Consider the following 15,861-nt stretch of genomic DNA (forward strand, 5'->3'; position numbering starts at 1 on the left):
GCCTCTCGTTCCCCAGTCTGTACGTACATCCAGGGTCGCCCTGTCCCAGGTGCAAAATCCGGCAAATTCCCCTGTTCCAGGCTCCTGTTCCTTCAGATTTAGATGGCAACCAAATGACACACGAATTTCTAGTACTTTCTTGCACCCCTACAAATTTACAACCATAGAAGAGCTATTATTTTTTTGCATTATCTGGTGCATGGAAGAAGAAGCCGAGAGAAAAAGAACATATGCATGGATTAAGTAAGCCCCAGATTACAGTACTTCCCAGAACTTATCTTGAAAGTGCAGTCTGAAGTAGGGAAAAAAAAGTGGGAGGTTCTGAAAAAGATACTCATGCTTGTAAGAGATAGCAGGCATGAAAAATGACAGTCAGATAAACAAATAGGAAAACATATCCACCAAACTTGAGGATGGGAGAAAGCCTATTACACAGATTAAGTAAAGGTGATTTTTAAGAAGTTAAATTGCAGAAGGAGATGCTTGGCATATGTGAGGGAAGAAGTCAGCTGCATATCACTGCATGGTGAATTTAATTTCCGTGCACGGACAGTCATGTGTTTCTCAAACTGTTAACAGAAAAATACCACCACCTAGTATAGAAAGTGTTGTAAAGACACATTTGGTCCAATGAAGTCTTTCAACTCCATCCAGCAGCTAGTTTCAACCAATTTCAGCCCACTTACACATTTCTTACATGTTAAGCTTTCCTCTTCCCTTGTGTCTTTCTACAGATAGGTCTTTTCTACTTGTCACATTGCATCTTCTCCTGAGTATCCACCTCCTCCTTTCATTTCTCTCAATTTTCTTTAATTCTTGTCCTTATGCCTGGCCCTTCTTCTAGCACTCCTGCCCCAAAACATTAGCATCTCTCTGTCTCTTTCTCGCCCTATTTAAAGTGACATTGTTGAGTTCCACACAGGCATAGCAAAAACTTACAGACTGGCCCCTAGCCCAACTTGTTGACCTCAACTTTTTTACTTGAAAATACGGTTAGGAACAAAATTAGTTAGTATTAAATGTGTAATCTCCAATACAAGATTTAAAGAAGTTACGATACCAAAAAGTTTCAAACATGCTTTCAAAAGGCCTGCTGAGGCTTGTCTACACTGAAGTTCTCTCCAAAATCCTAACAGGAAAACTATCTGGAACTGTAATGTAAACCCTGTTTAAGCAGTTTGAAATGTTTACTGAAACAGTAATCATTAGCCTTACAGAGTTGCTTCTGGGAGATATATCAAAAAAAAAAAAAAAAAAAAAAAGTGGGACAACATGCCCAAAAAAAGCTTTCCAGCAATACTGATGAGAACAGCACTAATTTGGATGCAGGCTAGCATTTAAATGGCATCAGTGTAGCCATCATGAATGCACTGTATCAGCTGTACTTAAAACAGCTCTAACAAGGTCTAAGTTGTTAACAAGTCAATTAGCTGAAGCAGACTTCTCTAGGTTAAGAATATACATCTTACTTAAAACTGAACGACTGAAAAGACTGCTTGTACTCTCCCTTTCACACACTCCAATATCCCCGTTAACTCTCTTAGCTGCTACAAGCGCAGATGGAAGCATCTAACATCTCATCCTTACCTCAGCACACTGACTATTTTGAGGGAGGAGAGACCCACATGCCATCTATTCTAAGGCTTTATCTGCATTTGGGAGTCTTCTGAAGCAACTCTTCTAGAAAACTTCAGATTAGAGGCAGTTTATACCCTTCCTTTATCTTTCATCTGAGCTCTCCTTCTTACTGCTTTTTCCTGCTTTTGCTGTTTCTCAGAGTTTCAAGATTAAGTATGACCTTAAAAAAGGAGTGTTTTGAGTGTAATTTTAATGAAGCCTGGGCTTAAAATGGCAAGAAATTTAACAGAGCATCCATAAATGTTTTGCCTTTTAACTTCTTATTCTTGAAGAAAGAACAAAGCACCTGCCGGCTGTTGCTACGTCACATAAAGCATTCTAGATCTTGTGGTCACAGGGAACATAAAACTTTGTTAAAAACAGTTACTGTAATTAGAGCTCTTGGTTTTCTCAGGGCATCAATACAAGGTCAGACTTTAAGGTAGTCTGTTCTTAATTATCCCAAATTTGTGCACTGCTAACACATGTAACTTAAGTATCCTCTTCCCAACCCTGCCTTTTTTTTTTTTTTTTTTTTAAAAAACTTTCTTCCTAGTCATTTTCTGAAATTTAGGATGGTAGAACTCTAGTACCATTTATCTCTTACATACTGAGGAAAAGCTTAACCCCTGTAATCATTCTGTAGCTTTAAGAGAAGTTAGGGAATTGAAAACGGGACATAGTTTGAAAGCCTTTCTTTTACCTACACTTCCTTAGACATCCACATGATGGGAAATCTGCCTCCATTCTCTCACAGCACCTACCTTGACTCAGGCAGTTTGGACAAAATTAGTTCTTAAAGTCTCTTCCAGCTCTCAACTTTTTATGCTTCTGCATAAAGAATGGATGTCAACATAGGAAAGTGCATGAATGATGTGACAAGACCTCAAGTGCCTCCTGAGGCTTTCTTGAGCAAGAAGAACAGAAAATACTGATGGTGCTTCCATCACTTATTATGGAAAATAAAAAAGCAACAACAGATGCACTTGAGCTCTCTGTAGCATTTTATAAGTAGAAATACATAGCTCTACTTACTACTGGAGAAGGACCAGTACAAACCAGCATGCCAACTCTAGCACATCTAGGAACTTCAAATGAATCAGCATTCCCTTCCAAGACACACACGTGTATATACATATATATGTGCGTGTATAAATACATATGTGTATATTCACAAGATAAGTGGATGTGTATCTCAAAAGTTGCACGTGCATATAGATAGAAGAATCCCCGACAGTAACACCAAGATCCTTCATGGACACTTATTCCAGAAATCACTGGACTTGTAAGTTTCTTCAGGTAAGAAAGTTAAACTTAGGAAGGTCTCAGTGTATGTTTAGAAGGTGTTTTTATTCTACCCTTGCTCAAAGGTAACCAAACAGCCATAACAACTTTTTATTGAATCCCCATGTTATTTCTGGAGTTATTACTGACACCTTTGTGTGATAGAGCCTGCCTCTGCCCAGACACCACTGCAAGGCAATCAGCAGCCCGCTCAGCCATGCCCCCATCACCTTCCTCAGTAGCCCCTGTCCCTCTTTACAGCCCACCAGAGGGTGGCCAGGCCGGACCGAGACCCTCTCGCCCCGCCTCCACCCCCTGGCTGGTAACCAGGCCGTTACCCTCTTCCAAGCTGAGAGACCACTCTCCACAAAGCTGCTACGGCCGTATGCCAAGGAGCCCCGCAACTCCCCCGGGGCCCTTGCAGCCGGCAAGCCCCAGCCCGCGGGAGGGCAGGGGAAGGGAGGCCGCTCCCTGCAGCCCGCTTCCCCCGCGGGCCTGGGGCGGCCGGGACACGACGCCCCCCGCCTGCGGCCTGCGATGGACACGGCGCTCAGCGGCCAGGCCGTCCCCGGGGCGGCGCGGCAGGGGCAGCCCCCTCCCCGCCGCCCCGAAGGGCTCTGCCCCCTCGCAGCGGGGCGCAGGGTCCCCCGGCTCGGCGGGAGAGGAGCGCCGCGGCCCCTCAAGGCCCGAGCCCTCGGGGCGCCGCGCCGTGCCCCGCCGCGGGCGGGATAGGCCCTCGATTCCCCGGCCTGTCGCTAAGAGCCGCCCGAGGAGAGCGCGGCCTGCAGCGCCCGGCCAGGCCCCGGCCTGAAGTTGCCTCCTTCCCCCGCCGCCCCTCCGAGCCCGGAGGCGGGGAAGGAGGAAGAGGCACCTGCGCCAAGCGCTGCCGGGGTGGGGGCAGGCGGGCAGCCGGCCGCCGAGCCCCGCAGCCCCTCCCCGGCGGGGGGAAGGGGGTGCAGAGCCTTTCCCCGTCCTCGGTGTCGCAGCTGATGTCAAGCCCTCGCCTCCCTCCTACCTGACAGCGTCCCCCCACCCCCACGGCTCCCTCAGCCCCGGGCAGGCAACGGGGGGGACCTGAACCCAAAAAACATCACCACGAAAATCATCCCCCCCCTCCCCGAAGGCGCCCTGCAAGGGGAGGAAGGAGGCGCAAAACAAAACCCTTCTCCCCTCCCCCAGAAGACGATGGGGGGGTGGGGGTGGTCCCAAAGTGACCAGACCCTAAATTAAACCGATCCGGTTCCCCGCCCCACACCGAGCTGGACCGTAGTGTCCGTCCCCCCCCCCCCCCCGCCAAACTCCGGCCCGCCGCCGGCAGCGACCGCCGACCCCCGCCCGCCGCTGGCGAGGCGGCCCGGGGCACGGCGCTGACAAATGTCACCCGGCGCCCACAATGCACGCCGCCGGTCGCCTCCCCTCCCTCGTCCTTCCCCCCAAAATAACGAAACCCCCTTTTAAGGGGCGAAACACGCGAGCCAGCAGAGAAAGGGGCACCCCCGGCTCCCACCCCCCGCGCCCTGGAAACACTCTCGTAAAAACTTTGTCCAGGGCTCCCCCCCACCCCCCCAATAATAGTAGAATTTAAAACCTGTCAACCATTTTAGATCTCTACTTGGGAAACATTACTGCCGGGCACCGGTGGGCTTGAGAAATGACTCTGAGCGCCGCCGCCGCTCCCCTCCCCCCGGGCCGCGGGGGAGGCGGCCGAGGAGGAGGAGGAGGAGGAGGAAGATGCTTTCTGGGGAGGGGGTGGCGGGAGGGGGCGAGGGACGGGGAGCGTTCGCTTTACCTGAGACCAGCCACTGGCCTCCATTGTTGGAGAATTCAATGGCATTGACACAGCCGAAGTGGCCCAGGAGGTCCTTCTTGTAGAGGTTCCTGCAGCCCCGCAGGCGTCTCCGCTGGAAGTCCTGGGTGAGCAGGGGGTCCCCCTCCAAGCCCCGCTGGGACAGGAACCCCACCACCGACCGCATGCTGCCCCCCCGGCCGCCTCTCCTCTTCATGCTGCCGCCTGCGCCGCTCCCCGCCGCTCCTTCCCCCGCCGCCCCTTCCCCCGCCGCCGCCTCCCCTCCCCCGCTTCCCCCCTTGTTATGGTTATGATGATTTTTCTTTAGCCAGCCATGGCAGAGAGGTGTTAGACACTCCGCCGCTTCCTGATCCCGCTGGCTCCTCCCCGCTCCCCTCAGCAGCTGATCCTCAGCTGCAGCCCGCGCCTCCCCGCCGCCGCCGGCCCGGCTCTAACGTCGCGCCGCTGCCGCCGCCGCCGCTTTTTAACTCGCTCCTGTAACGGCGCGGGGGGGACGGAGAAATTCGCAACTCCGGGGACCCGCGGCAGGACGCTGCCCGCCGCCGCCTCTGCCCGCCGCCGCCGTGCGCTGCCTGAGGGGCGGCCCGGCCCGGCCCGGCCCGGCCCGGCGGAGGGGCTCGCCGCCGCCAACGGCCCCGCGGCCGGCGGGCAGGTGCTGCCGCGAGCGGGCGTCGCCCCCGAGGGGGGCGAAGGGACGGGACCCGCTGGGAGCCGCGGCCGGCCCGGCGCGGGGAGCCCGCGGGGCCCTGCGACAGCTCGCCGGAGGGAGCATGAGGGGGAAAGCCGCCCCAGGGGCGCACTGTTTGCAGTGGGCTTTGCCCGCTGTATGTGGTGAGCGATTTCGGTGGGATTTCCAAATACTGTGTCCTTAGAATTTTGTTCTTTTTTTTTTCTTTAAGACATTTTTATGGGGCTCTCTGAAGTTTTAGCGCTTGCTCTTTCTTGCTCCTACCCGAGCAACAGTGAAAATGGGAGGGTTGCCCCTCCTGAAGTGAGTAGACCTCTCTGCAGCCCCAGAAGACCGTCGGCAGCACAGATCCATTTTCGTCTCTTACCCTCCAGTATCAGCAAAACCCCAAAAGGCGGCCAGCTACACAGGTGGAACTGATCTGCGTTGTTCTTCACCGTTTTATGACACCCTAACCTGTGTGTTGGTGGCAAAAAGTATCTTTTGTCTTTCACAGGACCCTGCCCCTCACGTGTAACGCCTGATGCTGTGTAAGGCACAGGGGCGTCACCTGAAGAGCAGTGGCCGAGAGGCGCAGCGTGGAGCCCCCAGTCCCACCTCGCAGGGCCTGACCACCTGCTCCCGGCGCACAAGGTGAGTGGCACCGGACCTGTGGCTGGAAACTTTCAGGTCTGTCTTTCCCCACAGGTGCAGGTGAGCTTGTACCTAGGGAAGATACAGTTTTCGGGAGGCGAGGAATTAGCCTGACAGTCCTGGCCTTCTCTGTGTGGAATTGCACCTGCTGGGAGTTAGGAGTCTCCAAACTTTAAAACAAGCAAATAAAAAAAAAAATCCTTCCTGACATAAACTGTGGCATGGTAACATTACTGCGTACTGTTAGACTGCTGCCATGTTCCAGTGACAGCTTCTCAGTAGAAATTTAAATTATTTCATTACAGAAAGTCAGTTAAGTGCTTTTGGGATTCTTCTTGGCTAGGATTATAGAAAGAACATGAAATTCTATAAACCATGTTTCTTACTTGGCAACACTATAGCCTTACTTTTAACATATAACAAAATAACAAACTTTTCACTTCTAATCACAATAAAAAGAATGTAAGAAAACGTAAAAAAAAAAAAATGTAAGAACATTTCTTACATTTCAGCTTTGTATAGAACTTTTTTCCATATGTGTTATCAATAGGTATAAATATCAGAACTTAATCAAAGGTATAATAATAACTTGAGAGGAATATCCAGACACAATCTGTTAACTGTTTTCTGTTAGAATGATAATTAACAATGTTAATATTGAAGTGAAAGCAAAGAACACTTAATCTCTTCTGCGTCTGAGCTATATGAAGATTTTTTTCTAGTTACAGTTGTTGATGGCCAACTATTGCTATGTAACATGTCTAGCAAGCCTCAGTATAGAGAGGCAAAGACCCTGTCCATCATGATTTGTGTTTATTACCTTAGCTTCAGACACAGATAAACTGCACTGGTATAAATCATATTTTAATGCTCTTTTGCTTGCATGCCATGAAATTCTGTGCCGTTACCATTATATCAGAAATTGTTGCTCACTTCTGAATTCCCAGCATAGGTAAGTGGCATTACACTTTTCTATCTATAAACTGACTCCATCGGTTTGTATTCCATTCTCTCCTCTATAATTTTCGTACAGCTTGCATCACATCACCATATGATCTGAGAGCCTTCCAGAAATACATTACGGAATCATAGGATCACAGAATCATAGAATGGTTTGGGTTGGAAGGGACATTAAAGATCCTCTAGTTTCAACCGCCCTGCCATGGGCAGGGACACCTCAGGTTGGTCAAAGCCTCATCCAACCTGGCCTTGAACACTGCAGCTGTCACTTTTGTCACATGTGGTTCATTTTCTCCTCTTTCCTCACATATTGTTCAGGTTGGATATCTTTGGTTTCTGTATTGAAATAAATAGGTGTAGGAGCCATTTGAAATGCAACACAATAAAATCTTCGGTGCTTTTTCTCCATGTTCTGGATCCAGTCTTTAGGAAAGCCGTGTACTTACATGGACAAATAGAAATAAAATTATTTACTAAACCCCCAGTGCCAGGATTTTCAGGGAAGATTTAACGGAGGGGTTTTTTTTAATCACATTTGTAAGCAGTCAGAAAGAAGGTACCATGTTGTCAGAATTTGAAAGAAAAATAGTAGAAGACTGCCAACCTTTTCTGCTAAATGCAATATTCTCTCATGTGACCCTATAGGTTAAAAGAAAAAGTGTTGGTAAGCATTCTTTTTGCTCTCCGATTCCTTTGTTTGAATTAATTTTGAAAATACATAACACCTAAGGAAATAATCATGACCTATACTGGTAACATTTTCCTTTGAAAATAATGTGTTGCTGTGTTAGTAATGCCAGTGTGCTGTAATCTTTTCAAAACACATACACTACTAGCCTGAGTTGTGCTGAAGTAGCGTCGATGAAGCATCTTTTTCTACTTTAATAGGAACCTTCTGCAGCTTGGTATGGAATTGAGGTATGGACAGTACTTAGTCTAACAGATTGAACTTCATCAAGTTACTGTCCTGTTGGCCACGTTAGCTTAGCTTGCAGGGTGCTGTACTGAGACTGAATGTCACCGACCGAAGTGGATTGAGCCTGGCCAGACTCAGTGGGCAGAGTAAGTCGGGGTCTGCTTGTATGCACTGCTTGAGCAGCTTAATTCTGTAGGATGTTTGTAGTCTACTCCATGCCTCAAAAGCAGCATGAAATAAAGCACAAAAAAATTTTTGATTGGAATTTCAACAAGTGGGCAATAGAGGGGAGGAGTCAACTGGAAAGGAAATGGGAGATATTGAACAGGGCGGTGACTTTCTGTAGATGCTCTTGGAAATGAAGATGAGTAAATAACGTTTGATGCAATACAGAAGAGGGAACTAGCGGAATGCTTCAAACAGAGAAGCGATGTGGTCAGAGTAATGATCTGTGTAAACAATCTTGGGCTGTGTTTTCGGAGTTGCTAATTCCAGGGCTGTGCACAGCCCAGTCTCCCAGCAATACTAAATTGATCGGGATCAGGTATGGCCACAGTGTCACACTGCTCTCGCATTAGCTTCTGCCCATGCTACAGAGTTTTTGTTAAGCCTCTGGAAGGACTGACAATACCTGATCTGGTTTTAATGTCCGCTGGTACAAAATTATCCCTTCAGCATTTTTTCTGAACAAATTTGAATTGGCAGAATGAGTTAAACTGCATCAGTGGTTTCCATTTGATAGCTGTGGTGTATTTGATCATTGATAGGAGGCTTACAGCCAGCTTTACTGTATTGTCAGATCATGGCATTTACAGCAGTTAATGGCTGTTGTGTTACAAGCTGCATTGGTTAATGCTGGAGGGAGAGGTATTGGGGAAGTCTAGGTATGGAAGCGAGAGACCTAAAGAAGGGTCTTATTTGCATGGATGGATCAAAAGACTTTGTCTTAGCTGCCATATAGAAGAAGTCTAAAATTTAGATGTACTCTGGGTGCCAGGATCTACAAAGATGTTTCAGTGAGAGCTGAAAGTTGACATACAAGCTTGAGTGGCAGATAGACTAGTGATGTTATCCACAGATATGCACAAAGAAGATAATAAGAGGCCTTTCAGGGAAGAGAAAGAACCATGTTCTAGCTCTGCTGAGCTTTAACTTCCTGCTAGTCATCCATAGATGAGAGAAAAAAGGCTATGATTTGAGTTTGGATAGAGGGAGATAGCTCTGGAGAAAGGAGTCGATCTGTAAATCATCTGCAGAGAGATGTTAGTTGTATTTGTATTTCAGACGAGATAACTCAGCGATAACGTGGGAGAATAAAAGGAGAAGACCAAGGACACAGCTCTGTGGGAGTCTGTCAAAGAACACTTAGAAGGAAGGCTTATATAGGTAAAAGGAAAAGATTTTAAGTGAAGCATGGTTGATTGTGTTCGGTCAGAGAGGATGAGGTTTAAATACTTTTTTTGAGCTCTGTTGAATCTTTGAATGGCTTTGGTTAATCCAGAGAGGAAGCGGAGAAGTTTGGACACTGATGTCTATGGAGTGAGTCTAGAAGTGAAATAGAGAGAGCGAGCGCAGTTATTAGAGAGGAAAGTGGGGCTGAGTCAAGGCTTTTATTCATTTGTTTATTTATACTTTTTTTTTTTTTAATTTTTGAGGGGAACTGGAAACAAAAGGCAGGTAAACCAAGAAGGCTATGTCATATTTTAGCCATATCATTTTTTAAAAATAATTTTGCTTGTGGGATTTATTCCCTCTAGTGGAAAGTAGATGGCTTCTGGGCTTTTCTCCTTTTGTTTACTAATTTCACAGACCAGAAAGGTGGGAAGAACAAGCATTGTTCTCTCAAGCGTCTTCCACTGGGGCTGTTCAGCTAAAGATGTAGCTTTAACATGCCGCTGAGCCAATCTAATGACTTGTGGCCACTGAAAGGTGGCTTGCTTTCTTGTGGCTATGTGTTCTGTCCCTTTCTTTGTGCTGATGCTGCTACTCCTTGGGCCTGCTTGTCTGCGGTTTTACTGAGTTCATTTGGCTCACGGAAGTGTCCCAATGAGTGCCAAAATCAGCACAGGCTTGTCAGGAGTGCCCAGCTGGGAGTGGAGTTTTCGGAGATGGGGGATGTCACCTTCTCAGCAGCCATGAGCTGTCAGGCCAACTTAGTGTGCCTTCTGGAACTGAACCACTGGGGTAAGTTAAGCAGCTCTTTGAGGAACGGAATTGTGAAATTCCTCTCTATACCTGCATAAGCAATGAAAGAGTTGGCAATTAATGAAGAAATACGTTGATGATGATGCACATTAATACAACTCATCCTCATGGGATCAATCTGGCAGCTCACACCTCTGAGAGCATTTTTTTCAGATTCTTTGCAAAACCTGCAAACTCTGGCAGATCCCTGCAGTGAGCTACCGCTGATTCATCTGTTGGCTTAGGATGTAGTTTCACTGAGATCTGGCTCTATGGTGAGCTAGTTCAAGGAGTTAAACCAGAAGAAAACTCTTATTTTTCGCTGTGCTAGCTTTCTGCTCGCTTAATTCCTTGAATCAAATTGGCACCAGTGTTCGCAGAAGTGAGGCAGTAGAATCAGGGTAATTCTGGGCAGTCTACCTAGACTTTAGTAAGGCCTTTGACACCGTTTCCCACAGCATTCTCCTGGAGAAACTGGCTGCTCATGGCTTGGACGGGCGTACTCTTCGCTGGGTAAAAAACTGGCTGGATGGCCGGGCCTAAAGAGTTGTGGTGAATGGAGTTAAATCCAGTTGGGGGCCAGTCACAAGTGGTGTTCCCCAGGGCTCAGTACTGGGGCCAGTTCTGTTCAGTATCTTTATCCATGATCTGGACGAGGGGATCGAGTGCGCCCTCAGTAAGTTTGCAGACGACACCAAGTTGGGTGGAAGTGTTGATCTGCTGGAGGGCAGGAAGGCTCCACAGAGGGATCTGGACAGGCTGGATCGATGGGCTGAGGACAATTGTGTGAGGTTCAACAAGGCCAAGTGCCGGGTCCCGCACTTGGGTCACAACAACCCCATGCAACACTACAGGCTTGGGGAAGAGTGGCTGGAGAGCTGCCGGGTAGAAAAGGACCTGGGGGTGTTGGTCGACAGCTGTCTGAATATGAGCCAGCAGTGTGCTCAGGTGGCCAAGGCAGCCAACAGCATCCTGGCTTGTATCAGGAATAGTGTGGCCAGCAGGACCAGGGAGGTGATAGTGCCCCTGTACTCGGCACTGGTGAGGCCGCACCTCGAGTACTGTGTTCAGTTTTGGGCCCCTCACTACAAGAAGGACACCGAGGTGCTGGAGCGTGTCCAGAGGAGGGCAATGAAGTTGGTGAAGGGTCTGGAGCACAAGTCTTATGAGGAGCGGCTGAGGGAGCTGGGGTTGTTTAGTCTGGAGAAGAGGAGTCTGAGGGGAGACCTTATCACTCTCTACAACTACCTGAAAGGAGGCTGTAGTGAGGTGGGGGTTGGTCTCTCCTCCCAAGTAACAAGCGATAGGATGAGAGGAAACGGCCTCAAGTTGTGCCAGGGCAAGTTTAGGTTGGCTGTTAGGAAAAATTTCTTCACTGAAAGGTTTATCAAGCACTGGAACAGGCTGCCCAGGGCAGTGTTTGAGTCCCCATCCCTGGAGGTATTTAAAAGACGGGTAGATGTGGTGCTTAGCGATACGGTTTAGTGGTGGACTTGGCAGTGCTAGGTTTATGGTTGGACTTGATGATTAGGTCTTTTCCAACCTAAACGATTCTAAGAATGCCTACAGGTAGAAGGGGGAAGCGGAATTGCCTTTTCAACAGGAGCTGAACCTTCTATTCACCTTTAGGATGTGGCTTCACAGTTGATTGATCTCATTCTGACTTTTTGATGAAAGAAGCGGTCCTACTGCCTCCCTGGTATCAGCCCTGTTTAAACAAACCTTGCTCAAAATTACTTGTTTGAATATGTAGTCATGGGGTTACTAGCATCGACACGAGGAAGATAAATCACATTAGGAGTTGAAATGCGAGTTTGGCTTTCTTCTGTAGCTTGCGATGGGGCCCCAGATAGAGCGTTGTTAATGAGCTAGTGGGGACTACATGCAGCTCTCTGCTCATTGTCTGCTAACAGCAATTTAAGTCTTGACTGGAGCCTCTTTCCTTTGATATTCCATGATCATTGATTTTCCTTTGAACACTGAGTCATTTACCCTAGTCTTCTCCCTGTTAAAGGATGAGCTAATGTGATTATAAAAATAATTTTTTTTCTGTGATCAGCAAAACAAGTGAAGCCTGGTTTCCTGTGGACTTGTCCTGATGTGGCACTGCTGTGTGGATTCTCTTATGTATATTAAGCAGTGTGTGCATACACTTGCCATTTTATCAGTGCTGGCTTTATTAGGCTCTGTTTCATCGATTTGGCTTTGCATTTGACAGAAGTTACCTTTGTACAAATTTAGATGGAATTGGGCAATGGCTTAAACATGTTTTTTTGGCAAGGAGAGGGGGGAAGAGAGGGGACCCACAGGCAGAAACACCAACAGACAGTGTAATTGCATAAGCCTTCTTTCCTTAGGAAATCGGGCTAAAAATGAGTCTTCTGATAGAGACCTCTGCAGAGATCTCAGATCAGGCTACAGAGGCAGAAGGAAAAAATAAGTCTTGCTGTTTACCATGTAAAGGCTTCCAGGTACCTGCTGCAACAGATTTCTCCTAAGTAAGGCTATGCCAGCAGTTGGTGTTTATTCACTCGGTTACCTTCTCATCTTCAGCAATGTCCCCATCAGGCTTTGGGAACTTGGTTTTTTTTGCCAGAGTGCACTCATGCATCAGTTGCTTTCATTTATTTTTAATTTAACCTTTATACTTGAATAAATGGCTATGTAGGTAGTAAGACAAGCTGTTAAAAGAGACTTGTGGTTTACAGGACTCTGTTTATATCAGTGATGCCATGAAAAATAAAGGCTTTAAATGCAGCCAAGGATACAATCCTGCTATTGTAGAAAAGCTAAACTTGGGGGTTCCATTATATAGCATCTTCTCTGTAAGACTTTCACTGTGTAATAAATGCTGAGGTATTTTATTGTTTTTTCTCTCTTTTGTAACTTTACACTAAACTCCTATTACCTTAGAAACTAAAATAAACAATTGGTAAAAGGAAAAACCGGCCTATTTCAGATTTCTGGGCAGATGCCAGTTTATTACAGATGGGTCCAGCTATGAACAAACTTTGCAGATTTGTTCAGATTTGGTGGCTATTCTGAGCTTATCTTGAGCTCTGATAGAGTTCTCTTACAAATGCCTTGCCTACCCCGTAACAGGGCAGCTGGAGCCCAGCCACATCGGCTTCTTGGGTCTCCTTCCAGTCACCTGGGCCTTGGAATAAGTCTGTCGTGTCCCCAGATGTTAACTTTTTTCCTTGAACTAGTTTACAGCTGGATCAGTTCCCTGATTCTCTGACCCTGTCATTACAGAAATGCTGGTGCTGGCGCAAGGGAGCAGGGAGCGAGCAGTCCATCAGGTTGAACGGGAAATGTGGGACTCCCCTTCCAAGTGGCGATCCAGGTTTACGCTAGATTACAATGACCAGGTAAACCAAAGCGTTAGACGTTGGGGGGTGTGAAGGGAGGAGGGAGGGAGAGAAGGAGGGAGAACATGTCCATCTGACTGTGGGAACTCGGTTATAGCCAGACCCCTCCAGCTTTTTCTCCTGAGTATACATCTGATTCACTTTTCTCCTGAGCACGAGTTGTGTGACGAGCTTCAGAGTAGGGCTGGCTCCTGCTTGGTGACCTCCATTTCAGCTGTGTCTGCTGCACTGGATCCTAGGGGATGGACGGAGAGGCTGTCGCCGGGTTGTGACTGTAAGGGAGATGCAGACCTTCCCTGCAGAGGAGAATGAACCAGAGCAAGATGTGTGAGTTACTGTGGTGTGTGACGTTGCAGTGCTTTGTAACCCCCAGTGGATAAATATAAAAATGGATAAAAATCGCTTCACTGTGGAGCAAGATCAAGGGTGTTTGCAGAAAGACTTACTATACGGAAGCTGTAACTCTCGGGTATAAAGCATCTGTATGTTCAAAATACAGACACAAGTCGGTGGAAAACAAACTTTCCTGATGTGGCCTGACCACCAGTGAGACCTGACATGATCACACCATCCTGGGCTTAGACCAGGTCCTTAGAACAAGCAGCTGTTTAAGCCTTCATGGCCTCATCATCTTACTTCTGATAGGGAGAGGGCCTTATTTGCCCAGAGAAGCATTCTTCTAGAAACCAGCTGTGTTCCTTGTTTGCTGTCAGTTGGTCCCTACCTCATTCCTGAGTTAAAAAAAAAAAAGAAAGGGGGGGGGGGGGGGGGAGAAGTGAGTATTCACCTACAGACAGAAAAAAATACTGCTTCTATAGAGATTTTTCCCTGATGACAGCCATTAGCTGCTTTGTTGCAGCCCTTGGACAATCTGTCTGCTAAATGCCAGGTCTCTGCCAGGGAGAGCCTCCTGCCCTGATGATTACATTACGAGTGGCAAAGTTAAAACAAAATGAAATTTGATGCCGACTGTCGAATTGCCAGAGCAATTTAAAGCAGTATTTCCTGTGGTTGCAGCGTCTCCTTCAAACAGATGCAACTAGCTGGGATTCTAACAGCGCCAGAATGGGGAAATATCAGATCCCTTTCAGTTGCAATGGAATTTGGGCTGGAAATTTGTTTGCTTTTTGACAATCTTGGCCTCAAGACTTGGCAGTGATAACCCCGAACCCGGCAGCTGGCGGTACAGTCACCGTCTGCGCGTGGTGGCGTCACCGTTCTGACGTTCACGCTCGTTCCCCGGACGCGAGCTTTGCCATCATTATTCCTCTGTTAAACTCTTAACCCTTCCCACCCGATCTGCCCCTCTGTGCTTTCTCCCAGGTTGCCGCTGTGCAGGTGGCTACGATTTGCGTTTTATTTTCCCGTCTGCCTCTGTTCTTTCCCTTCCCTTCCCTCTGCCGCCTCTTCCCCGGCTCCCGCTTCGCCTCCCCGGCGCCCGGGGCTCCGGCTGCCCCGCGGGGGTCCCGCTCCGGCCCGGGGCTCCGGCTGCCCCGCCGCCCTCCGTTGTGCCCGCCGGCCCGGTCCTGCCGCCCCGGGGGCGGGGAGGCAACCACCCAGGCGCTCCGCGGGGACGACCGGCGGCCCTAAGTGACCGAGGCGGCAGCACCCGCCTGCTGCGGAGGGGCCGGGCCGGTTCCGACAGCCGCGCGGCCGGCAGCTGCCGTACAACATGGCGGCCCCCGCCGCCCGCTCGCACTGCCGGGAAAAAGGAAGCGTCCGCCACTCTAAGCCTCCCGGTGTGCGCGGCGACTACCCCGCGGGGGGTTCCTGCTGCCGGAGACGCCCGTTCCGCGGAGACGCAGGTAGCGGGCGGGCAGGCGGGCGCCCCGCCGGGGCGGCCATGGGCCGGGCGGCGGCGCGGCAGGGGCCGGGAGCGGGGGGAGAGGCTGCTGCGCGCATCCCGGGGGCGGCCCGCGGCGGCGGGGGCCCCGGCTGCGCAGGCCGGTGGCCCCGCGGCCTCCCCGGCCGGGCCCTCGGCGCCTCCCGCCTGCTCGCTCCCCGCTGGGGCGGCACCGGGGCCTCTTCCCGGTAAAGCCCCGACCACGCCTAAAACGGGCAGCGCTTTCGCCCTGGCGCTCAGGGGAGCTGCGGCCCAGGGGAGCGCTCCCCGCTCTCTCCGGGGGGGCCTGGGCCTCCTGGGCGCGGCGGGCAGCCCCGCGCACCGCCCTGGGGCCCAGCGGGGCCGGTTGGTCCCGCCGGGGCTTCGCCTGCCGGGGCGGGATGGGGTGGGGGATCCGCACAAGCGGGCTGCCCCCGCATCCCCCGGCTCCCCAGGAGGCAGCAGCGCTCGGGCCGGGGGGAGCCCGCGGGTGCGGGCGGCCCCCGCTGCTCCCAGTCTTCCCGGTGGGTTTGAGAGGCGAGAGCAGCCCGCCGCAGCGGCTGCCGCGGTCCGGAGCGC

General features: G+C 49.8%; 2 protein-coding genes across 33 annotated transcripts in view; one reads left to right on the top strand and one right to left on the bottom strand.

The window, feature by feature from the left end:
* DCAF5 (DDB1 and CUL4 associated factor 5) overlaps positions 1–4,951 on the bottom strand; it is a 76,498-nt gene extending 71,547 nt beyond the window's left edge. The window contains exon 1 of one of the 2 annotated variants that reach the window (XM_082317930.1): positions 4,691–4,951. In XM_082317930.1, coding sequence (XP_082174056.1) covers positions 4,691–4,904 — 214 coding nt within the window. In that variant the 5' untranslated portion in view covers positions 4,905–4,951. Of the gene's footprint in view, positions 1–27; positions 267–4,690 lie in introns of those variants that run through there. The other variant, XM_082317931.1, reaches the window with a different exon arrangement.
* Positions 4,952–4,987: 36 nt separating this feature from the next.
* Positions 4,988–15,861, top strand: part of EXD2 (exonuclease 3'-5' domain containing 2) — a 31,608-nt gene continuing 20,734 nt past the window's right edge. For 16 of the 31 annotated variants that reach the window (XR_014228805.1, XR_014228806.1, XR_014228807.1 and 13 more), the window contains exons 1-4: positions 4,990–5,806; positions 5,893–6,029; positions 13,345–13,460; positions 13,675–13,787. Coding sequence is in view for 2 of the 31 variants with exons in the window: in XM_082317932.1 (XP_082174058.1) it covers positions 13,347–13,460; positions 13,675–13,787 (227 nt within the window). In the remaining 29 variants the exon portion in view is untranslated. Of the gene's footprint in view, positions 5,807–5,892; positions 6,030–6,948; positions 6,982–13,344; positions 13,461–13,557; positions 13,788–14,691; positions 15,266–15,376; positions 15,807–15,861 lie in introns of those variants that run through there. The other 15 variants (XR_014228801.1, XR_014228802.1, XR_014228804.1 and 12 more) reach the window with 13 other exon arrangements.

Source organism: Platalea leucorodia (assembly GCF_965183815.1).
Source record: "Platalea leucorodia genome assembly, chromosome: 7".
Classification (NCBI taxonomy): domain Eukaryota; kingdom Metazoa; phylum Chordata; class Aves; order Pelecaniformes; family Threskiornithidae; genus Platalea; species Platalea leucorodia.